This window comes from Magnolia sinica, chromosome 5 (genome assembly GCF_029962835.1).
Source record: "Magnolia sinica isolate HGM2019 chromosome 5, MsV1, whole genome shotgun sequence".
Classification (NCBI taxonomy): domain Eukaryota; kingdom Viridiplantae; phylum Streptophyta; class Magnoliopsida; order Magnoliales; family Magnoliaceae; genus Magnolia; species Magnolia sinica.
This window is the reverse complement of record NC_080577.1, coordinates 108,433,639-108,458,398: the sequence shown is the minus strand read 5'-3', so window position 1 is coordinate 108,458,398 and position 24,760 is coordinate 108,433,639. Positions and strand designations below refer to the sequence as shown.

Genomic DNA, 24,760 nt, shown 5'->3' with positions numbered 1-24,760 from the left:
CATTGACATTGATCTCCGCATGGGGAGAGTAGATGCCGTTGATTCTACCCTGGCCGCCAATGGGTCGGGCCCACAACAAAATCAAAATTTTGAAATAATTCAATCCCAGCCCGTTGACAGTCCTGCGTTATTATTGAAACCAAAGAATGTCCTGCATAGTGCAGAAAGCTCGGCCAGGTTAACAGAACAGCCATTCAGGTGTTACGCTAAAACCAGCCCAACCATCTGATCCGGTTAATATGCTGGCATACGTGGTTAATTAGCTGGGCCACGCGTGGGTAGTTAGATGGGGTGGGCCCTAACAGGCCTCACCCATCATGCGCCGTAAGGGCCTTTTACGTTTACTTGCCACCGTTACATACCTATAAACACCGTTAACAGCCCGTGGATCCACACGAGGTGGGTGGGTCCGCTGACTAGGGGGCCCATTGTGATGTATGTGCCTAACAACCACACCGTCCAACCATTTTCACAGCTCATTTAAGACATGATACCAAAAATAAATCTGGCAGTTTTTATTGACTCCTCACCATTAAAAACTTTTTGGGATTCCATAAGAATGTTTATTTGGCGGCAACCCGTTGATAAGGTCACAAAGATCTAGATGAAGAGACCACACAAATATAATCTTGATCCAAAGCTTTTGTGGCCCACATGAAGCATTCAATGGTCAATTACCACTTTCCTATAATATTTTCCAGCTGAGATATGGTTTTTTGGATCATGCTCTAAAATGGGCTTTCAATACGGATGGACAGCTTGGATATAGTCACATACATCAGTGGGCCCCACACCCCCACACCGACCTCGGTGGATCCAGAGATCCAGTTGTAAAGGTCAAGGTGGTATCCGTTATGGCCTCCATTACCGTTATTCCTCAGCCTTTCCCCAAACCATTTTGTAACCGAAATACTGCATCACATTTAGGGATTGCAATGGGCTGGCCTTGCTGCAGTCCCTGCCCTGACCATAAGGAAAAACCAATCCAATTTTGTCAAGTCACTAATTTTCAGCTAGTGGGCTTGTTAGCACCAATTCCGATGGGTGATTTTGAAACCAACTATTCCAGTTGGGTTCCCAACCCGACTGGAAATCCAGGGTTTCATCTCTGAACCCTGGTCTTAATGGTGTGTCCAAATGGGCCATAAAGGTCATTGATCAAATAAACCAGATTTTAACTAAAAGTTAGCAATTGTAAATCATTCCAAATCTGCAACTCCAATGCAGCTCTTACAGCAGTGTATTTTAACACATCTTCAAGAAGATTATCTCTTTTGAACAGCATATAAACCACAAAAGGACGAGGCATGAAAGCAAGAGAAGTGTGTGTAGAAATGTCAAAAATCCAAAACAGAATGCTCACAAGCAACAAGTAGCAGCCAAAGTCCTTTTCTGTAAAGGAGGTGATCCCTGCAGCTTTCTGACATTGCAGCCGCCGCCTCACTATCTCCTCCTAGGAGGACTCCTAGAGCGGCGTCCACGAGGTGATCTGCAAATAGAAATGAATCACATCAAAAACAAAGACGAGCAGGGTCGTGGGTTCAATATTCTTTTGGGGGCCCAAGTGCATAGGAATTCATAGTCCTGTGGGAGTTATGCAAGTCAATCCTGACTTTGCTGCATCTGTTTGTCTGTTGGCATCCCCCTACTCCGGATCCCATAAATACCTGAATTTTGCAAATTTGTGGTTTTGTTGACAGACTTAGAATGAAAGAAGAGTACTCGGGGTTAATAATATATATAATTTTTATTTTAAAAAAAACAGATCTAACAAATGAAGGATTACTTTTGAATGGTGATGGGATGCGTTTATATGGTGATTGGATGGCTGCCGAGATGAAAGGAGGCATAGAGTCTGTGGGGCATTGGGCTATACATAGAACAATCTACTTCCCAAAACTATCTACTTCACGAACAATCCAGAAACTGCACCTTTCTACATCCATATGCACAGAACTATCTATACTTTCTTTTCCAAGAATAAACTCAATTTAGGAAAACCAGCCAACTGATTAGCAAGAAAGATCAATAACCCCTGAATTTTCAAAACCATTTTAAAGACAACCGCTATTGATGCACAAAGAATTTGGACTTGGAGTCTCCATAGCAACACTTGTCCCATAGAGGCTCGCATAAACTACTCGCCTTTTGGCCCCATCACGTGATGAGCCAGAACAATCATCTAGAAGTTTCCAGGTTGTGCTCATCCTTCTGCTCCACTGTGATTATCCAGGACATTCATCTAGAAATTCCCATTTTGTATGGCCCAGTGGAAAAAGCTTACTGATTGGAGATCAACAGCCAACCCCAGTTAGAGCCAACCTCAGTTGGGAATGGGATTAGGCTTAGATAATGACAACAACCAAAGATCCACACTTCCACATTAACATGAGTGAGTGACTGCTTTCATGGACTTTTGTTCTACAACACTTTGCATAGAAAATGAGATCTCTGGCATTTCTTAAAAAAGAAAAATAAAATATCTGGTGAGAGGCATTATTTTACCATAGTGGGAACTTCTAGATGGATGGTCTGCATCATCATATCATGACATAAGTAGTGAGCAGATTGGGAGAGCTTGCAATAATTCTTCAATCTATTTCCAACAATTAAAAAGAGCCTAGATTGAAATCTACTTCAGTGGTGCTAGTACGAGTGCTTGGTGGAATAGACAAACCTCCTCCTCATGTTCCTGCGCTTGTAAGGCCCGTTGCTGAAAGCCCAGTCGACCGAGATAGTTTGTGTGAGAAGCTCAGCTCCATTCATTGTTGATATTGCAGCCTGGGCTTCCTTGAAGTTCTCATATTCAATCAACGCGTACCCCTGATTCAATAGTGTCAGCCATGTATGAGAGATTGGTAATGAAGAGGAGAGAAACCCCTACAGAATTAATTCATGACAAAAGGAAACGGCAAAAATGATGACTTGAGAGAGACAAACTTGAATCGTGAGTGTTTGTATTTGCGTACAAAAAGCAGCTCGAACTTTTTTGCTTCAGTTTTATCAACTAAATACCATAGAGACTAGATAAGATCAATCTGACCGTGCTAGTTTCCTGAATCTCCGGATGCACCAATTGATGAAAGTGGGGACCATGGTTAGGTGATCCAAACCAATGTCTAATGGATCCCATCATGGATGTGGAACACAAAAATCCTCAAACCAGAAGAACCTAACCCTTTGATTGGTAGCCTAGTATAATTAGAGTGTTTTAGTAAAAAATGCAGCAACAGTCCACATAGTACTGGATGACCAGGATCTTCCAGTCTAGAATATTTAGGGGTCTCCACAATCCATGATGGGGATGCTGCTGCTCATATTCTCTGCATACCCATTCTGTAAGCGGTTCACATACCATTGGCGCTTTGCTCTCCTCTTAGTCTTCATGCAATACTCCCTAAAACTATCTTTTAATACTTGTTCATTAAGGTGCACATGCACACATTCAAAGCACCCCAGAACTATCTTCTAATACTTCTTGTCCCACTTAAGGTGCATATGCACTAACAGTATTATTTCCTCGAGCAAAATGAATCTAACTATCAAAAGTCTATAGCCCATTTTCCTAACTCGTGTTATATGATCCAGGTTGAGCAGTGAGATGCACTCAGCTAGGGATCAAGGTTGAGCAATGAGATACACTTAGCTAGAGACCAAGCTCCTCCTTGAGGGGGGGAGAATCATCTGCAAGAAGATCTTCATACGCAAGAACCCATCCGGGAGCAGGGTCCCAGAGGTTGAGGGAAGGAACGAAGCTGTTGGGGACCCATCAAGGCATCGGAGTTTGTAGGAGACGGAAGAAGGGTAGCTTTCGAAGGATTGGATTCCGGTTTCCAGGAAGACTGCTCCTAATCTCCGTCAAAGTCCCAAGGCCTGGCCTTTGTTGGAGCTGCCAACATTGTATGTGGAACATTTCCCCTCTGGCTGGACAGATATAAACTTCCGTAGGGTTTTCAATCAGATTGGCCAGGTGCGCAAAGTGGTGTTACAATGACAGAGGAATTCATTGGGGGATCGATTCTTCGCCTTCGTTCGTTTTGATAAGGAAGATGAGATCAAGCGGGCGGTGGACGAGCTTGATGGAAGGTTTTTTGAAGGCATTCCTCTGTCGGTGCAGCGGGTGAGATATGGGCCGAAGAGGGTTAATAGCAAAAATGGCTTCTCCAAAGTAGGGGCCGTGGGGAAGAAAGCCTATACAACATCGGTGTGAGAAGAGAGGCAGAATAGCGAAGGGGGTTGAGGGTAGTGCTAAAAGCAACGCTTTTACTCCTGGAGTAGGGATTCGAAATAAGGCAGTCCCATTCCAAGACGTGGTGATAACAGGGCAAAAGGTGACAAATCCCTCTGCCAAAGAGTTGAATCCATTCTCAAACACAGACTGGGTCTAGAAAGAGACTTCGACTGATAGGCCAGTAGTTTGTTTCCATCATGCGTTACTAGAGAAGGCAAAGGAAGTGCTCCAATGGAGTGTAGTGTTGGCAGTCAAGGTTGGCTCTTCAAAGGAAGAAATCAGCTCTTGGATGGCGCTTTTGGGATTTCTTAATTTGAATATGGAATTGATGAAATTTCTTTCTGAAGATCGAATTTGGGTCCCCTTACGATCCTAGAAAGAGTTCAGACAATTTCTTTCGCTTGGTCCTTCGGCGTTGGGCAGCCCTGTTTTGGAGATGGTAAGTTGGCCATCTTTCTCACCTTTTGCTATAGAAGACAACTGGTTTCGCATTGAAGGGGTTCCACTTGAGCTATGGAAGCCCTATCGGTTGGTGGAGTTATGATCATGGTTAGATTTTGCAAAGAATAAGGAAACAACTCTATATCAGAAGGGAGTCGAGGGCCTCAGGTCATGGATGGGGGGCTTCGCTAGGAATCGGGAATGAGCACCTCGACCCTACTCCAGCGGAGCACAGGAGGAGGGATGCACATGGCAAAATTCTAGGCCTCTATCCATTTCAAGGGACATGTGGCAAGGTGAGATTGATTCACTAGTGGCATGCGACAAGGGGGAGCAGTCGATGGCTGAAAAAGAAGGAATCCCTCCCGAGGTGATGCGTGTCCCCGAGGTAGTGATTCGTGGCGATGAATTGTTGCTTCAACCTTTGAAAGATGTCTCGGTTGCTTGCTTCATGTCCAATCCTCCTACTTCGGAATCTCCCTCAGTCAGCCCCGACCCCTCCTCTGGCGACATCAAGCTCCAACACTCCCTTTTAGTTGGGTCGGGTTCCGAGCTTGTAGCCTCGGATCGGTCCAACGCAGATGGATCCCTAACGCGTGGCAGAAGCTATTCTTCTTATGGTTGCAATGAGAGGCTCTTTTCAGCAATCATTTCTTGCGCTGGAGAGGAATCCACACATGCAATTATGCTCCCTGATTTAGCACATGTACGTTACATCAGACGTGAGAGAGAGGAATCCACACATGCAATTATGCTCCCAAATTTAGCACATGCACGTTACATCACCTATTTCTCTTCAATGCGATTACATGGAATTCCCAAAGCTTATTACTCCTTTTGTTTCTGCTTTTGAGGGATATTCCTCAAGCTTTGCCAATGAGGAAGAATAGGCTTGGAATAATAAACCAACTAGGGTGATACATAGCTAGCTAAACCCTAAACCCTAAACAATGCTAAAAACCCTAGTTAAGCGGAAGGCAACACAGAAATTCAGCGTTCAAACCCTAATTGCAACACAAACTGTGTGTTACTGTAGCATGGTACTGTAGCAGTGTTACTGTAGCATGGGACTGTAGCAGTGTTACTGTAGCACGGAACACAGAATTACGATTTAGATAGGGTTAAGAACATGAAATGACAGCAAATATATAAACACATAATTAGCAAACCTAAGCAGGCTAAAATAGGTGCAATGATCTCTGGCGGATACATGGAAGAGAAGGAAGTTGATGGGGCTTTAAATAAACAGTACGAGGGAATGGAGTGGTGAAGATAATATCAGTAATAAGTAAAAATCTAGAAAATCTATAAGGCAGTAAGCACTTAAGACGAAGACGGAATTTAAAACAAACACGTTTGCTTAACATAAGCTGAAACAGAAACAGAATTACAAAACAAATAAGGAAGAGAAGTCGTTATCAGAAAAACATCACTTTCATAAGTCTCTTTCAAACTATTTACAAACTCATAAGCTGGGATTATAACACTATTTTCTCACTTAGTTTTTTCTAGTACTTCTTTCTATTTCTTACTTCTCTCTTATTCTACAACACACATTATACTGGTATTTATAGAGGGGAGAAATCCACTATGACGGATCTGAAAGAGGACTCCAATAGAGAAAATTTTATCGTCTCGAAGTTGCAGACGACGCGGACGAAGGAGAAGAGCTGCAAGGGGGGACTCTTTCTATATCCTTGCTGACTTTTTGTCTCGCCTCCCTACCAAACATCCCCCCACAGTCACAGCCTCACCAGCCATCCATGAATTCTCCATCCCTTGTTTATTTCCCATAGATAGGATCCCAACTCTTCCCCTTGAACTCCAGCGAATGATCCATGATATCTACATTGCAAACAGGCCTACCCATAATCTAAAAACCTTTCTTGAAATTCACCTCTTTCGAAATGAACCTGTTTTCCGGCACATCCCTCATCCTCATTACCCATACTTAACTCCCATCTCCTTTCGAGACCTCTATTATCCTTACCCAATGAAGCCCTTTGTTTCTTGTACTATCTTGTACAAAGCTACACCATCATGGTTATCTTCCCAGTGGCCTCGCTCCATGCCTATATTGCTCGTCTCAATTGGATTGAAATCACTGGTTCCAACCAGTTGTCTCAGACCAACAAAAATCTCAAAGTATTCCTTGAATGGTTCCATCCATTAGAAGTCTGGCATTCACAACTCCACCACCATAGTGAGTATGTTGAAATTTCCTTCAGAGATCCTCGAACACTCCACTCCATATTCGCAACAAATGAGCACTACTACGTGCCAGCTGCTATTGAAGACAGAGCAGTGATACAAGGATACAGACACTACAATCTTGCTCATCACTGGAATTTCTTTGATAGACATTACAGCAAGATGTCTAAACGATTCTATGTTCTCTATGCCAACATTCCAAGTTCCATTTGGCTCACACCAATGTCTACAGCCAACAGTGATTTGTGCTTGGACCATTTCACATCCTACATGGAAAGGAATCTCGAACTCTTAATGGCTCCAACACCCTCTTCCAGCGATGATGAGTCTCCCCACTCTGTTTATCGCACTGCTCCAACCAGTGACTCAGGCTCCGACTGAAGCCATACCCATCGCCATCAAAGTCTGCACCTTTGAAGCATCTCTGCCTCTCTGAAGAATCTCTGCTCGTTTGCAGAAGCATCTCTGACAAGCTCATCTCTTCTTCACATGTCACTCTCGACATGTCACTTTCAGCAATAGTAAATCTCCTCTCTGCTTGTATAATATCTCGCACGCTACTACTCCTAGCTTCTCCAGCTATCCACTCTCATCACTCCCAAGGAAAACGTGTCCCAACAGCTGTTTCCAAAGGAATGGATCTACAGAAAGAGTCCCCCCTTGCAGCTCTTCTCCTTCGTCCGCGTCGTCTGCAACTTCGAGACGATAAAATTTTCTCTATTGGAGTCCTCTTTCAGATCCGTCATAGTGGATTTCTCCCCTCTATAAATACCAGTATAATGTGTGTTGTAGAATAAGAGAGAAGTAAGAAATAGAAAGAAGTACTAGAAAAAACTAAGTGAGAAAATAGTGTTATAATCCCAGCTTATGAGTTTGTAAATAGTTTGAAAGAGACTTATGAAAGTGATGTTTTTCTGATAACGACTTCTCTTCCTTATTTGTTTTGTAATTCTGTTTCTGTTTCAGCTTATGTTAAGCAAACGTGTTTGTTTTAAATTCCGTCTTCGTGTTAAGTACTTACTGCCTTATAGATTTTCTAGATTTTTACTTATTACTGATATTATCTTCACTACTCCATTTCCCCGTAGTATTTATTTAAAGCCTCATCAACTTCCTTCTCTTCCATGTATCCGCCAGAGATCATTGCCGCTATTTTAGCCTGCTTAGGTTTACTAATTATGTGTTTATATATTTGCTGTCATTTCATGATCTTAACCCTGTCTAAAACGTAATTCTGTGTTCCGTGCTACAGTACTGATGCTACAGTAACGATGCTACAGTAACACTGCTACAGTATCATGCTACAATAACATACAGTTTGTTATGCAATTAGGGTTTGAACCCTGAATTTCTGAGTTACCTTCCGCTTAACTAGGGTTTTTAGCATTATTTAGGGTTTAGGGTTTAGCTATGTATCACCCTGGTTGGTTTATGGTTTAAGATCGAGATTTTCCATGAAGGGGCTATTACAGCAAGCCCTCCTTAGCCCTCGCAGTCCTAGCGATTCAGACGTGAGAGGGAGGGAGGTCCTTGATGTCCCTCCTTTGTAGGTGGTTCTAGCGTCTAAGCGGGAGAATACAGTTGCGTCAAAGATACCCCATGTCATCGAAGAATCTGCAGACTCGATCAAGGTAGTGCCGATGGAAGTTGTGAGAGGTAATAGGTGGATTAAGGAAGTTCTTGGCCATTTCGGAAGATTGATTGGCATGTCATCTGGAGATCGCCTGGAAGATTACCATGGACTTTTCCAATTTGTGGAAGAGCAAGATTGTTTAAAAGATTATTCTAGGTCTCCCAAAAAAAACCATTAGAACTTCCATGAGCTGTAGGGAACTGGCCAATCTATCATATGAGGTTTTCACTCACATGGACGACTAAGCAGGAAGAACCAAGAAGGGCAAAAGGGACAAATCGGTTCCAAAATGAAGATTATTTCTTGGAACGTAAGAGGGCTAGGCAGTAAGCAAAAGAGGAGCCAAATAAATGATGTTTGCAAGAATTTTAAAGCCTGGGTGGTTTCTCTGCAAGAGACAAAAGTTTCGAACTTCAATGTAAAGCTTTTGGGGACTATTTGGAGATCCAACAATCTCGATTGGTTAACCCTAGATGTGGTGGGCTCATCAAGGGGAGTGTTGGTGACACGGGACTCTTCTATCTGTCGATCAATCTATTCTCTGTGTCAGTGCTATTGATAGATATATTGTCAGGCTTCCAACGGCTATTCACTTCTGTGTAGGGGCCTACTTAGGAGGATAGGAGATTAGCTTTCTGGGAAGAATTGTCTAAGTGTCACCTCAAGTTCAGCAGACCGTGGTGCATATGTGGTGATTTTAATATTATCCACTTCCCTCATGAGAGATCGAGTGGTTGGGGGGGGGGGATGAGCTCTAGAAGTATGCGTGCTTTCTTTAACTAGATTGGTGTCCACAACCTCATCAATCTTCCTTTGGAAGGAGATAAATTTACATGGTCCAATGGCCAAGTTAATCCAATCATGTCTAGGTTGGATTGCTTTCTCGTTTTGTCGAATTGGGTTGCGCATTTTCCTCTCATTTCTTAAAGTGTTCTTTCGAGGCCTATTTCCGATCATAGTCTTCTGTTATTATCCATTGATATAGAAAATTGGGGTCCTAAACCATTTAGGTTTAACTTAGCTGGCTGGAAGTTGAAGGATTCAAAGATAGCATGAAGGATTGGTGGTCCTCCTTTCAGGTGATGGTTTTGTAGGATTCCGCATGACGCACAAACTGAAACTCTTGAAAGACAAAATCAAAATATGGAAGAGGGAGGTTCTTCTCAAAAGGGAATTAGAAACCGCAAACTAAACCTCCTTTGTAGCTCGGGTTATGCTTACTCAAGAGTATGCAGGAAGGGTCAAGGAAGAGGAGATAAATGGCGACAATGGTCTAGGAATTCTTGGATCAAGGAGGGAGATAAGAATACTAAATATTTTCACAAACTAGCTAGTGTGCGTTCCATGTGTAATAAAAGATCCAGTATTGCCATTGACGGCTTCCGCATTGAAGATAGAGACCGCTTGTTTGTTGAAGTCCCTCGGTTCTATGAGAATCTTCTGTCTTGTGAACAGTGGACAAGACCCTTGCTAGATAACCTTAGTTTTAATCGGTTCTCTCAAGAAGAAGTGATGTCGTTGGAGGCTCCTTTTAAAGAAGTTGAGGTTAAAGCAGTTGTGGATGCGTTAGGTAGCAATAAAGCTCTAGGGTCGGATGGGTTTCCAATTGCGTTTTTCCAAACATTTTGGGAGACTGTAAAAGGGGACATTATGAGCTTCTTGGCAGAATTCTTTCGTTTCATGTCTTTAAAGTCAACATCTTAAAAAGCATGTTGTTTGGGGTGCATATGGGGGAGGATGAAGTGGAGAGGTTAGCTGAAGTGTTTGGATGTGTGGTTGGGGTGCTTGCATCCACGTTTGTGCATTTACCGCTTTGTGTAGGTAAACCGCCAAAGGCACTGTGGGACAAGGTGGTGAAAATATTTGAAAAGAGATTGACTTCATGGCAAACGCGGTATCTTTCGCTTGGCGGGTGCATCACCCTTATCAAGGCGGTTCTGTCAAACCTCCTTTATTTTATGCCTCTTTTCAAATATCCAGCTACAATGTTATCTCGTCTTGAAAAATTGAGACGTGATTTTATGTGGAAAGGTGCATAAGAGAAAAAGAAGATCCATTCAATTAGCTAGGAGGAAGTGCGCAAAACATGAGGGTGGAGCAGGGATTAAAGATCTCAAGACCGTGAATATATCGTTGCTTGGGAAATGGCTTTGGAGGTTCGAGGAAGAAGAATGAGCCCTTTGGAGGAGCGTAATTAAGAGCAAATACGGCTCCTCAAGTGGGGATTGGACTAGAGCCTCAACAATATATCAAACATTGACTCTTTGGAAAGGGGTCTAATCCGTTAAAATAGCTTTCTCGGAAGGAGTGGGTTTTTTGGTAGGTAATGGAGAAAATGTAAAATTTTAGGACGACATTTGGCTAGGATCCTCTCTCTTGAAAGATGACTTCCTCACTATCTATCAGTTGGTGCCAGTTTGGGACATTATGGTGGCAGATTGTTTTTTTCCCGTATTAGGAATGTAGTCGTTCGGGAGCCTCCTTACAGGCAATTTCTTCGGGACGAAGAAATTAGCAAGTTTGCTGGTCTCCTTGAGCATATTCACCTTTGTCCCTATCTCATCCGAATCGGATAGAATGGTGTGGTTGGCCGATAAATCGGGTTCTTTCTTGGTTAAATCCTTTCATTCTATCATGACTAGTGGTAGGCATCATCTTCTCGAGGCAAGTACGAGTCTTGTTTGGCATCATAAATTCCCTCCTAAAATTGCAGCTTTTGGGTGGTTGGTGGGGAGGAAGAAAGTTCTAACTATAGACAACCAACAACCACCGGAAGAGAGGGATGGTGCTTCCAAATATTTGCCTTATGTGTATGCGGGATGAAGAGTCGGTAGATCATCTTTTCTTGCATTGCTCTCCCCTTAAGGCAGTTTGGACTGATTTCCTTCATCGTTTCCGGGTGATGTGGGTCACCTCAGATTCAGTGGACAGTGCTTTAGTCTCTTTGATATGAGCCTGTCTAAGGAAAGAATGATCAACTCAGTGGAGAATGGTGATTCTAGCTATCAGGTGGGCGATTTGGGAAGAAAGGAATGCAAGATGTTTTAACAACACATGCACGCCAATTGAGAGCATTTCCCCAAGGGCAAGGAAGTTGGTTATTGAATGGGTTTCTTGTGTTCCTAAATTAAAGCATTGTAACTTGTGTTTCCCTAGGTAGATTTGGGGCGCCGATTGTTCAGTATTCTTCCCTTGGTTGCTCCCCATCCACCGCTCAGTCAATCCAGTCAGTATGTCTGCTCATATCAGAACCTTCTGATCATGTTGCACCCCTCTAATCAAGTTGACTCACCTCCAAATCTCATATCTGGAAGCTATCTTCGCCATCCACATGCACCAATATTATTAAGATAAGCATTGTTCACACCCCTTCAATAGAACCGACACCGTTTACACCTCTATAATCGTTTGCGACCACTCCCGTGTCAAAGGCCTCCTTCCATCTCCACCACATCACCACGAATCTCACAGTAACCCCATGTTGTCGATCCACTGAAGCCCACATCAAGTGTCATTGTAATCATCTTTTCAGACTCATTTCCAAATCTGCATCTTCCCAACTTTGTCATGTATGCCAAATCAAGTGATCATTCCAACATCCAATCATCAGCATCATTAGCCTATTCCTACTACCATTTGAACCTCGTCTATTCACCGCTTTCGTACACCTTCAACAATGTAGCTTCCCCGTGGCAAGCATCGTCTTTTTTTGTTCCTTTTTTTGTGCGGGCGTATGACCAGACTTTTTATCGTGCTAAGCGTATAGACTGGACATGTTATTGTGCCAGGCATTTGGACCAGACTTGTTTTTTTCCTTACCATCAGTATATCTAGACTAGAGCTATCGAAAGATTAACGATTGAACTTGCCGCCGCCAGAAGTGTGTTTCCCCGGAAAAGCAATAGGTGAAATTCTAGCCATTGAAAGTGCCACTTGATCATTCGTCAATCATTGGAAGTGTCATTGGTTCATATCTCAAAAGTTATCAAAAGTGTTTGCTTGCCTTAAGCTAGGATGGTTCGTTGCCACTCGTCATTACGTCACTACTTATCGTTTTGTCACCACTCGTCGTTTCATTGCCACATTATCTTTGAATTTTTCTTTTGCTTTAGAATAAATGCTCATTGTACCTCTCAAACTCCAAGTTATTCCTTTCAAAGCACCTTGAGTTTGACGGGGGGTGTTAAGAGTACATTACGTATCTTACTTAGATTAAGTTTTTTCCTTATTTGTTAAGAGGTGTATCTGTTGAGGTTATCTCCAAATCTCTATAGATCTCTAATCTCTTCTATATATTCTAGTTATTCTCAAAGAAACAAACAACCTTACAGTTTCCACAATGTAGTCTCTTAGGGTTTAACAATTTATACCCATCCCTAATCTGTTCTTAGTATTGTCCTTCCCATATACAACAATTTGTAGCATCTCCAATGTCTTTGGCTTTTGCCCTTTCCACCTCGTCTCCTGCAAGCATGCTATATTTAAGTCATTAACCCCCATTTTTATTTGTATCCACCAACTCCATAGTCCATATTCTTACCTGAAAAAGTTCAGGCATCCCAAGTGGCAAGACAAAATCTCTTCATTTGCACTTTTTACCCACGTCTGTCCCATCTAGTGCGAGAACCTTTGCCCAGTTTCCACCACAATTTGCCATCATTACACGTGTCACTTTTAGGAAACACCCTGATCCACCACAACCAAATTTACAACCTGTGGCACACCACTTCCACAAAATGCCCCAACACACCTCACTTTCCACGACAACTGGATTTACAATTTGAGGTGTGCCACTTCCAAGGAGTGCCCTAGCTTGATATGATATTCGATTAATATATTTACCATAAGAGAGCAAATCCAAATGCACCTATGTTACCTAGAGTTAAACATCAGTAGGAAAGACCGTTATGACATGTGGCTTGACCATCAAAGCAAACAGGCGATGGCAGTCATATTGCACAAACAATCCAACCATGCAATTGGTGACTATCACATAAACAGTTAAAATTAAAATGGCCAGTGGTATTGAATTCAATGAGAGATATCAGTTGGCTAAGATCATTCAATCAGTATAATTCCAGGCCACGATCCATTCTCAATAGGGCCCATAATTTGAACAGTCCAGTTTGAACTGCATGTGGGTGATAATAGATGAGACACAACCAGGTAATGAACAGTGGTGAATTATCATCATTCTCAAGGCCTTTTTTTCACACCATTATTGAATCTGATATATGCATGTAATAATCTAACTACAACAATAAATTACACATCTAAATGCGCTGTTATCTTGAGTTATACACTAGAATATGAAGACGATAATCACAGATGTCTTGACAGGCAATGTAATCCTAATGCGGGGCTTAAAAGGCAATGAAGTAAATCAAGAAAAACATCAGTGGCAGAATGGTAAACAGAAATCTTGGTATCAAAATATCCATGCACAACGATAATGTACCATAGATGCAATGCATTAGGAAATTTTTGAATGAAAGCAATACAAAAGTGCCTTGCAATAGATGTCGTGCGCCTACGTAGACGCACATGTGTAAACATAATAGGGGTGAAACACACACACACAAGAGTGACTACATTCATGATTCCACCATCCACCGCCCTTGGATTTAGGAGATCCAACCCTCAAAAAATCAGTTAGACTCTCTCTATTGCTTTTTTTTCCAAGGGCTGACACTCATAAAACCGAAGGTGGTCTCTCAGAATAAAAATAAAAATAACCAAAGGTGGTTGGATCACAAATATGACCACCCTGCATTTTATGTTTCACACCAAAATGGAACCAAGAGCTTTGCTAAGCCCAAACGTGTACAAGGCTGCCAATTGACATGCCACCACATGCACTAGTGAGACTGACAGGTGCAATATCCAAGCCACACATTAATCAAGTCCATTCAACAGATGGGCCACAATTTCAGAAACAATTACGTGGTTAAGGAAACTTCAACAAAGCATTTTCAGCAATAAATTTGTTTTCTAAAATATGACCCATCAGACGATTGGACTTATCTGATTTTCGGTTGAGACCATCTAAGTTGTACTCGGTACACCTCTGATGAATAGATAGATCTCCTACCAATATGCCTGGTTGGCACGTGTGGCATGTGCATTACCTGCCTTGTATACATGTGTGGGCTTAGCAAAGCAAATGAAACCAATACATGTGAGTGATGATTATGTATATGTATATATATCTAGTTGTATATTTTTATGGATTAGATCCCCTACCAATGTGCTTGGCTGCTACATGTGTAGCATGTGCATTACCAGCCTTGTACACGTGTGGACTTATCAAAGCAAATGAAACCAATACATGTGGGTGAGGATTGTGTGTGCGCATATGTATAATTGTATATTTGTAGCTCCATCAATATATATAAAGCAGTTTGCATACCTTAACAAATCCAGTCCTGCGGTCAAGATTCAGATGCAAATTCTTAACCTCCCCAAACTCACCAAAAGCATTTTGGAGATCATCCTCTTGTGCTTCTTCATGTACTCCAGTAACCAACACAATCCATCCCTCAATGGCTGCTCATATGAAGGGAAAAAAAAAAATGACAAATTGAGTTATTTTGCAAATTATATGAAACTCTTGGCAGGTAGGCAATATAGTTCATAAAATTTCTGCTAAGTCTAAAGTTGTAGACTGATAACAGGAAAAAAACAGCCAAAAGGGATCACAAATCCGTAAAACCTTGGAAAAGTGGAAAAATGCATCATGAAAGGCAAGCTATTGCTTAAAATGCTTTTAGGAACATAAGACCAACAAGACCATTGCTGTGCCTTTTCAAAAAAAAAAAGGCCAATGCTGTAAAACTTGGAAAATTAGACAAATGCAACAAGATTATGCAAGTGAATTTATGGACATGCGAACCAGCAGTTCCAAATTCTCTTCTTCTTTATTCATTTATTTATATGCGGCATTTCTGAATTTCTCAAAGAAATATATGGAGATATGAGCAATTGTTCTAGCTTGCATGTCAATGGGAGAAATACTAAAGGTAACAAAAAATGGCATCCAATAATCATGGAATGCGTATCTTTTTTAACAAAAATACAGGTGGTCTTTTAGTGTTTCAAACAACTAAACATAACTAAGGAAGAAGGAAAAAAAAATCCTTTTTATCATAAATGTTAACGTCCTAACTGTATTTACACCTATATTACATTTATTACACACAATATGGTAGTGGGGCCACTACAAGATCACCTAGTGTGCAAAACAGATCAGTCCACTCACAGGGTGAGACCCAGTGCCACATATGCATTGAATCAGACACATGTTCATTAGCGTAGCATGCCTAATGAACGGACCGTACCAATTCGTGTCCAGTAATCTTCATGAAGGGTGCCCCCTATTTCCCACACTGAGAGCTTAGGGATAGAAGAAATCATTAACTTAAGAGGGAGAGAGAAAGAGAGAACAATTCTAACCTATTTCCCACACTGAGAGATTAGGGATAGAAGAAATCATTAACTTAGAGAGAGAGAGAGAGAGAGAGAGAGAGAACAATTCTAACCTATATGAGCCCCTAAATGATTGTCATGCAGAAGCACTCGTGTTTGCATTGACCATAAGGGTAAAAGTCTAAACAGACGCTCATTCAAAGAGATCAATATGGCTGATGTGGTGGTCTAAATAGAAAAAAGAATGAAAGCAAAGATGCCTCTGGACACGTGGGTGAGACTAACAGAGTAGGCAATTTGCTTGAGAAGGAACTTCCAGAGAATCCTTACGGGCCATTTGGATTCGGGGAATTTGAATGCATGGGTATTCTAATATCCACTAACCTTATGATTCCAGTGTTTGGAGGGCGATTTGCATTGAGAATACTGGCAATTTAAATGCCCTCCGGGCATTGAAATCCCAAAAAATGGGCACCCTCAATTTCCAAAAGAAGACAGAATTTTACTCCAATGTCCACCATGGATCAAGGGTGGGACCTGCAAAATCAAGAAACATCTAGGAAAACATGGATGGACTAATGTAAAGAATTCCAAGCAAAGAGAGGATATTTGTAAGAGACTTAAATGATCATGTAGAAAAAAATAGAGGATATGAGAAGGTACATGGAGGATATGGTTTTGGAGGAAGGAATTAATAGCAAATACTATCATTGATTTTGTTTATGGCATAGATCTAGCTCTAGCAAAAGCATACTTTAAAAGGAGTGATGAATATTTAATAACTTTCGGAAGTGTGATGATCATATACAAGTCAAATTGATTTCTTTCTAATTAGGAAGATGGAAAGATCAATATGCAAAGATTGCAAGTCATACCAGAAGAGAGTTTGACTATGCAACTTAGGTTAATGATTATGGACGTTTACATTAAGAGATGTATGAAATGAAATTAATTGGTGTCCAAAAACAAGGTGGTGGAGTTTAAAAGGAGAGAGAACAATGTTATTGAGTAATAAATTGATGAAGGAAAGTACAATGTCAAGGACGAAGTTAATATTATGTGGAATAAGATGGTCCAGTGCATTGGGAAAGTGGTGAAAGATGTTTTAGGAGTATTCAAATGGAAAAGCCACTCATATGAGGAAAGTTGATGGTGGAATAACGAAGCACAAAAGGCTGTTAGTGACAAATTATCATTGTTCCAAAGCCTAGAAAAGACTAGATACGAGGAAAATTTAGAACAATAGAGAAGCACCAAAAGGAACGTTAAGAAAGTAGAAAGTGAGGCTAAACTTAAGGCATATGATGATATTTACAATAGACTGGGGAAAAGAGATTATACAAAATGCCTTCAAACTTGCAAAAATGAGAGACAACAAGGGTAGGGATGTAGATCATGTCAAATACATTAAAGGTGATAACCAGAGGGTATATAATGAGATCAATGAGCGCTGAAGAAGCTATTTCCAGAACTTGTTAAATGACAACCACCATGAAAGCATATAATAGTGTTTTCAATAGATACGCTATGTAGCGTAGCTTAGCCTTAATGCTGCCATCACCATGTAATTCATGAAAATAGCTTAAGTCGCATGTAGCCTACGCTGCCATATGATTAATTATCATACACTACACGCCATGTAGCTGACATTACAAGTTATTTTTCACTAGAACATTAAAATCAATTAATGTTTTAGATGATTTGCTCCATTTTTCTATTTTCAATATAATTAAAAAAAGAAAAAACAAAAAAAAAAAAAAAAAGAAGAAGAAGAAGAGAGAGTTAATCTTTTCAATGCTTTTAGTAAAATAATATAGGTAACAATATAAAATTAGTTTTAATTGCTCTTTCTTTACCCTTATACATATCATTGCCCTTTCCTATTACTTCAAGTTGCATTTGGTTACACCAAACGTCATCAAATTTTGTTAAATTTCATTATTAATTAATCTAATTTGGGGTGGAATATCATGAAATTGGTGCAACCCAGTACGACCTTTATTAAAAATCTACAAGTAGTATGTAGATTATGCTAAACACTATGTAGCTACGCCTCATGCTTCAAAGGGGTGAATGCTACACCTACACACTATTTAAAATACTTGCATACAAAGATGCACTAACTATTAGTCGTACCATGGAACTTATGAAGAGAGTGATCAATTAAAAATTAAAGCATGCAACAAATGTATCAACAAATCAATTAGATTCGTGCTAGGAAGGTTGACCATTAATACCATTTTCCTACTTAGTTGATGGACAAATATAAGGAGAGGAGGATCTTCACAGTCTTATTGAATTAGACAAAGCATGCGACAAAGGGTCCTTGGAGAGTTAATCCGGCGGGTGTTGGGAAAGAAAGGAGTTTCAAGAGGTTGTATTAACCTGATTAAGGATATGTGTGAGGGAGCTTGAACAAATATGAGGATCGCTAGAGGAATAAGCAAGTTTTCAGTTGTTATAGGCTTGCGGCAGGTGTCAACATTGATCAGATATCTTTTTGCATTGGTTACAAATGCATTAACTAGCCATTTACAAGAAGAGGTCATCTGGCATATACTATTTGCAGATGACATAATTCTGATTGACGAAACGAAGGGATAAGCACGAAGCTAGAATTATGGAGGGATGCTTCAAACCTAGAGGTTTTAAAATTATTCGAACTAAAACAGAGTACAGTTTAAGTAACAATAAGAGTAGAAACAAGGAATTAGTTAAGATTGGCAACCAATAAGCAGACCAAAATGACCGATCATTTTCAATATATGGGATCAATGATTCGGGAGAGCAAAGCGATTCAGAAGGATGTTGCTCATAGAATTAAAGATGGGTGGATGAACTGGGGATGTACCTCGAGAGTAAGATGCGATCGTCATGTACACTCAAATTGAAAGGGCATGTGGCTTAAATGATGATGTTAAGATGGATGAATGGCAAGGCAAGGATAGAATTAGAAATTGATGCATTTATGGGAATAATTCTTATTCTATTTAACCATAAAAGTTTAATAAATCATTTAATGCCCACTTAAGTGAGAGCTTATTACAATAATCTAAATTCGCGGCATGAAACATAAATAAAGCTAAATTAAAATGGAAGCATTGGCGACGTAATCCCACGTCACTCGTAATAATCTTCCTTAGGGAGATTATCGCCAATATCTTCTACATATGCATTAACTGCATCATTTATATAGTTGGATAGGGTCAACTCCCTACCCATAGTGAAGGTTAACCTTCAAAATTAACAACAATTCAAGTAATTCACCACAATGAGACAATATAAAAGTTTAGATACATCTCGCATTCCAATACTACGAGTGGTATCGGTATGTGCAACCAATCTACACGAATACATACCTAACATAGTATGTGCAGCTCATCATACATGGTGACCACCACATTATGGAATATAATTCATAAAAGTCTTGCTCGCTCCGCATCCCATAACTACCAAGATTCGTCGGCGTGTCTGAGACTAACGTGGATTTATATGAACACCTTGAAACGGTACAACTCATAGATTGGAAGAAATTGCGTATACAATTTGTTCATGGAGCTACTAATTGCGACATCCAATCTCGGGAAGTGATATATCACATCTAGCGAAATTACGTACATCGATGTGTGTACCATTAACCAGATGTAAGGATTAATGCATCGACCAAGAGGTTCACTACCCAAAGGGCATTATGTCCACGATACATATACAAGTCACTAGTTGTCAATCTTTCAACACATCACTTTCATCAATAAAGAATTAAATCGAACCATAAGAGTTTTCAGACTCCATGACAATAGTCTAGACACCCCAAACTCTTATGGTTCTATTTAATTATTTATTGATGCAAGTAATGTGTTGAAAGATTGACAACTGGTGACTAGTACATGTATCGTGGACATAATGTCCTCTGTGTAGTGACCATCTTGGTCGACGCGTTAATCCTTAGATCCGGTTAGTGGAACACATATCGATGTACATAATTTCGCTAGGCATGGTACATCACTTCCTGGGATTGGATGTCACAATTAGTAGCTCCATGAACAAATCGTGTAAGTAATTTCTTCCAATCCATGAGTTGTGTTGTCTCGAGGTTTTCTTATAAATCCACGGTAGTGTCAAACATGCCGACGAATCTTGGTAGTTATTTTTATTTTATTTTTTAAAGTAACCAGAATATATTAAAGACGAAAAGAAAGAGATACAAACGGGGCTGCTGAGATAGCAGGAAAAGAAGGCGAAAAAGACCAAAGCTATATCCCTAAAATAGAAAATCAAAACCAGCTAAGGTAGGCACATTCGAAGCCCATTCGATTAAAAGTTTCTTAGCTTTTGATCCTACAGACTGAGCAGAAGCGTGAACGTTGTTGAAGCATCTATCATTTCGCTCCTTCCAAATAGCCCACCAGATGGCCATGATTGCCATTTTCCAAACCTTGGATTTCATTTTCCCCATCTTGAACCCGTGCCAATAAGCGAGGAGAGGGGACGCAGAAGAGGGGATACAGCTAACAGTGTTGAAACGATGGATAAAGTCCTGACGGATGTCGGTAACTAGCGGGCAATGAATGAGAAGATGATCGACTGATTCGGCACTGTTCATACAGCAGAGGCAGATGTTAGGAAGCTGCAAGCCCTTTTTCATGAGGTTATCCACTGTGAGAATCCGATTTTTGGAGGCCAGCCAGGTGAAACATATGCATTTGGGAGGGATGGGGTATTTCCAAATGAAGTGGGAAGTCAGCAAGACAGGATGGTGGGGTTGGATGAGTTTTGAATAGAGGGATCGAACGGAGAAGTTGGAGGATTTATCCAAGGGCCAGATGATCTTGTCAGCTTCAAAGGTGGATGGGTTCGCCGTGGATAGGAGGGAGAGAAGATCAGCATAATCGGTCGCCTCGCTGTCACGCAAATTTCTGCGGCATCTGATATCCCAAACGGTGCCCAAATCTGATATGGAAAAGAAGCAATCGATATGTCTATTGTGATGAACGATCAGGCAAAAAATTGAAGGGAAGGAGTCCCATAAACATCTGTCCCCAATCCAACGGTGATCCCAGAAACGGATCGACAACCCCAACTGGAACGTGATGTTGTCAGTTATCGCTTTTTTGTGACGAAGAATACCTCTCCATATAGAAGAGGCTCTGTAGCTTGTGGAATCCTTAGTCCACCAACCACCCGGAGTGGAGCCATATTTTCCTTTGATGATGATGTTCCACAATGCTTCCGGTTCCGCTCCAAGTCTCCAGGTCCACTTCCCAAGCAGGGCCTGGTTCATGAATCTTGGTAGTTATGGGATGCGGAGCGAGCCAAACTTTTATGAATTATATTCCATGATGTGATGGTCACCATGTATGATGAGTCGCACAACTATGCTAGGCATACATTCGTGTAGATTGGTTGCACATACCGATACCACTCGTAGTGTTGGAATGCGAGATGTATCGGAACCTTTATATTGTTTCATTGTGGTGAATTACTTGAATTGTTGTTAACTTTGAAGGTTAACCATCACTATGAGTAAGGAGTTGACCCTCTCCAACTATATAGATGATGCAATTGATGCACAGGTAAAAGATATGGGCGATAATGTCCCTAAGGAAGATTATTACGAGTAAGGTGGAATTACGTCATCGATGCTTCCATTTTAGTTTAGTTTTATTTACGTTTCATGCTAAGAATTTAGATTATTATAATAAGCTCTCACTTAAGTGGGCATTAAATGATTTATTAAACTTTTATGGTTAAATAGAATAAGAATTATAGTATGATTGGTTTTATTCTCATGACCGGGTACCTTCATGAATGTGAATGCATGTGATGTATGACAAGTACAAGAGATTATACCTTGAGTACGTTATATAATACCACAAAAGTCGAATCCCATGTGATGTACATGGGAGTCAATTTTCGAGGCATTGCAACATCAATAAGTAATAAGATGTGGTAAAGTAGACTTAGATGGTTTGGTCGAATGCATTTGAGGGAACTTATAAGTACATCAATAAGTAATAAGATAAAGGAAAGTAAACTTAGATTGTTTTGGTTGCATGCAATGGAGACCAAGAACCACGCCTATTAGGTTGGTACAAGTTTGATGTAGGCACATGGCCAACCATAAGGACCGGCGTCCGCTAATTTTGGATTGTTTATAGATTTGGGACCTAAATGCCAACAACTACAATTTACTATTTGTGGGAGATATGGTGGCGATGTGATGGAAGATATGAGGCTAATGTAAAGAAGTCATTAAACATTTTGAGGATTATTTCTTAAGTTTTCTTTTATTATTATTAGGCTTTTACCATTTTATACACATTATATTGAATTGAAATCAACTATGATTGTTTGAAATCAATTTCTTAATTGGGGAATCCTCACTTAAGATTTATTTAGGGTCTATATCAGGGGGTTCTAGGCAGTAAGCATTCTAAATTTTCTAAGTGTAAGTTTGTTTTAATAGGTATTATGAGAAGAAGTTTGATATCAATGAAGCTACTTCTCCTTATTGTGAGTGTAATCTTGTCCATTTCTTTGCAATTCGGGTGTCAAGATCTCGTTGACTTGATAACCAAGTTGCACCAAAATTGAAGGCTCTAAAAGGGCAAGGGGAAGGTCCAAAAGGATGTGGATAGAGGTCCTAAGAAGAAACTCGATGACCTATGGCCCAACTGAAGGTCTGTCCATTGATAGAGTGGAACAGGATTCAAGTAGTCAACAAAAGGATTCAAGTAGTCAAACCCAAATAATTAGGATAAGGCTTAGATGATGGGGTTTTTTTTTTTTTTGAAAGATGAAGGGCTTAGATGATGGTGACGAGGGTAGGTATTGTTTAGCCACATGCAACAAAGACCAAGAACTAAACGGGTTAGAAGAAATGAGTTGGTTCAAGTTGAAGGCTTTAAAAGAGCAAGGGAAGGTGCGAACAGCTGTGGGTTTACTTAGTAAGAAAAGACTAGAGGACTATGTTCAATTGAGGATATGGTCTGTGATAGAGTGCAAGGCAGAACATGATTCGCATAGCTGATGCCAATTCGTTAATGCTTAGGCCGCAATGATGATGAAAAGATAGGCAAGACACATGTTCTATTAGGTAGCCATATCATGTCAAGTCCTTTACCCATTCCTTATTTTTAAGAAGAGCAACCATTCTCTTAGGGATCATTTGGATGCATGTAAAGTGCTTATGTTATAAAGGGATTACAAGGGCTGTTTGGATGCATGTATTTGCCTGTAAAGGCTTTATAGGCTGTAAACAGATTACTACTTATAGTTGTAATCTTAAACCTGGCAAAAAGCCATGTTTCAAATTACATGTAAAGTCTTTGCAGCTAAAAAGGCATTATACATAGTGGAACACAATGGTTGATATACACTCATGATATGTGGGGCCCACCATAATGAGTATAGTACATCCAATCTATCCATCATGTGCTTCCCTTGATGCTCTCCTACGGCTCTAGAAAAATAGCTCATTGATTATCAAATGGACCACATGAGGGAAGGATGAGACATTCACCATTAAAAACCCCCATATTGCATTTGAGGCCCACTGTGATGGGTGGAGGACATCCAATCCGTCTAGTGTGTGCATGTTGCTCTGTTAGGGCCCCTATTAAAAATTATAAAAAATAAAAATAAAATCAAGTGTTTATGTGATTTGCAGATTTTGGAAGGTTTATCGCCCAAGCTCTATGGTATGAATGCGTACTTTATCCATTGTAAACACTTTACATGCTAGCCAAACGCACAATCTGTTCACCTGTAAACAGATTACCACTTAAAAGACAAAGGGAATGGCATGTAAACCATTTACACATGAAACTCTTTTCAGGTGTAATGCGTTTACAACTTAAAACTTTAAAGGCATCCAAAACGGGTCTGTTAGTTGTTTTCAGGAAGTTCCAATAATAATATTAATAGGAAACTATTGTATGTAACTGATATATTGCGTCTAACTTATATATACATACGGAGAATAATCCTTGTATATGGACCAAGCCATGTTGATTTTAAATGAAAAAACAGAAACGCTCATGTTCCCATGTTCGACAGTTCTTTTTGGGTGAGAAGCTTATACAGTAGCGGTTTTTCTTATCATTCTTGCGTGTGATTCTTGCCTATGCAACTTTTTAGTAAACAATGTTCTTCAAATCTGGTACATATCTCAATCAGACCTCAAAACCAGAGCTGGGCCGCACTCTATCCACACTCGTGCGGGGACCCCTGACAACCGAGGGGAGGGATGCATGCTGAATGCATCCGAAGACTACATCTCTGTGTAGTCCTGCGGACTACCGAATGATAACTCCCCAAGTGAAGGAAAATAACTCAGAAACCCTAGAAATGAAAAACAAGCACAGAAACCAAACGGAGGAAGAAGAGATGGAAAAATCGATGTAGAGATAGAGAGAGAGAGAGAGACTAACATCGTTGGGGCCCGGGCCCGCCATCAGAGATCAAGGAATCGAACTCCTTGGCAGCGAATCGGTCATTGCGTTCAGCTTCCGTCTCTTCGCGGAATCCCCTGCCTTTGGTCTTCTTTGGAGCAGCGAAGCTTCCGCTTCCTCCTCCGCCTCCTCCTGTAATGGCGGATTTGATCCTGGGGAGTGGAGGATGAGGAGGAGACGATCCTTCGGCTTCAATGGCGCCGTCCTCGTCCATGAGATCATCCTCCTCCGGCTCGAAATCAACAGCTTCTACTTCACCTGCGGCATTCGCCATCTCTCTCTCTCTCTCTCTCTCTCTCTCTCTCTCTCTCTCTGCTCTTCTTCTCTACTCTTTTCCCACCGCCGCAAATCGAGATGAACGTTTAT

At 40.7% G+C, this 24,760-nt stretch overlaps 1 protein-coding gene across 1 annotated transcript; it reads right to left on the bottom strand.

Moving 5' to 3' along the window:
• Positions 1–1,154: 1,154 nt before the first annotated feature.
• Positions 1,155–24,754, bottom strand: LOC131246636 (RNA-binding protein Y14A). Its single transcript, XM_058246963.1, has 4 exons — positions 24,374–24,754; positions 14,926–15,062; positions 2,678–2,823; positions 1,155–1,489 (listed from the first exon to the last, which is right to left on the bottom strand). The coding sequence occupies exons 1-4, from the start codon at positions 24,666–24,668 to the stop codon at positions 1,444–1,446; spliced, it is 624 nt and encodes a 207-aa protein (XP_058102946.1). The 5' UTR covers positions 24,669–24,754; the 3' UTR covers positions 1,155–1,443.
• Positions 24,755–24,760: the final 6 nt, after the last annotated feature.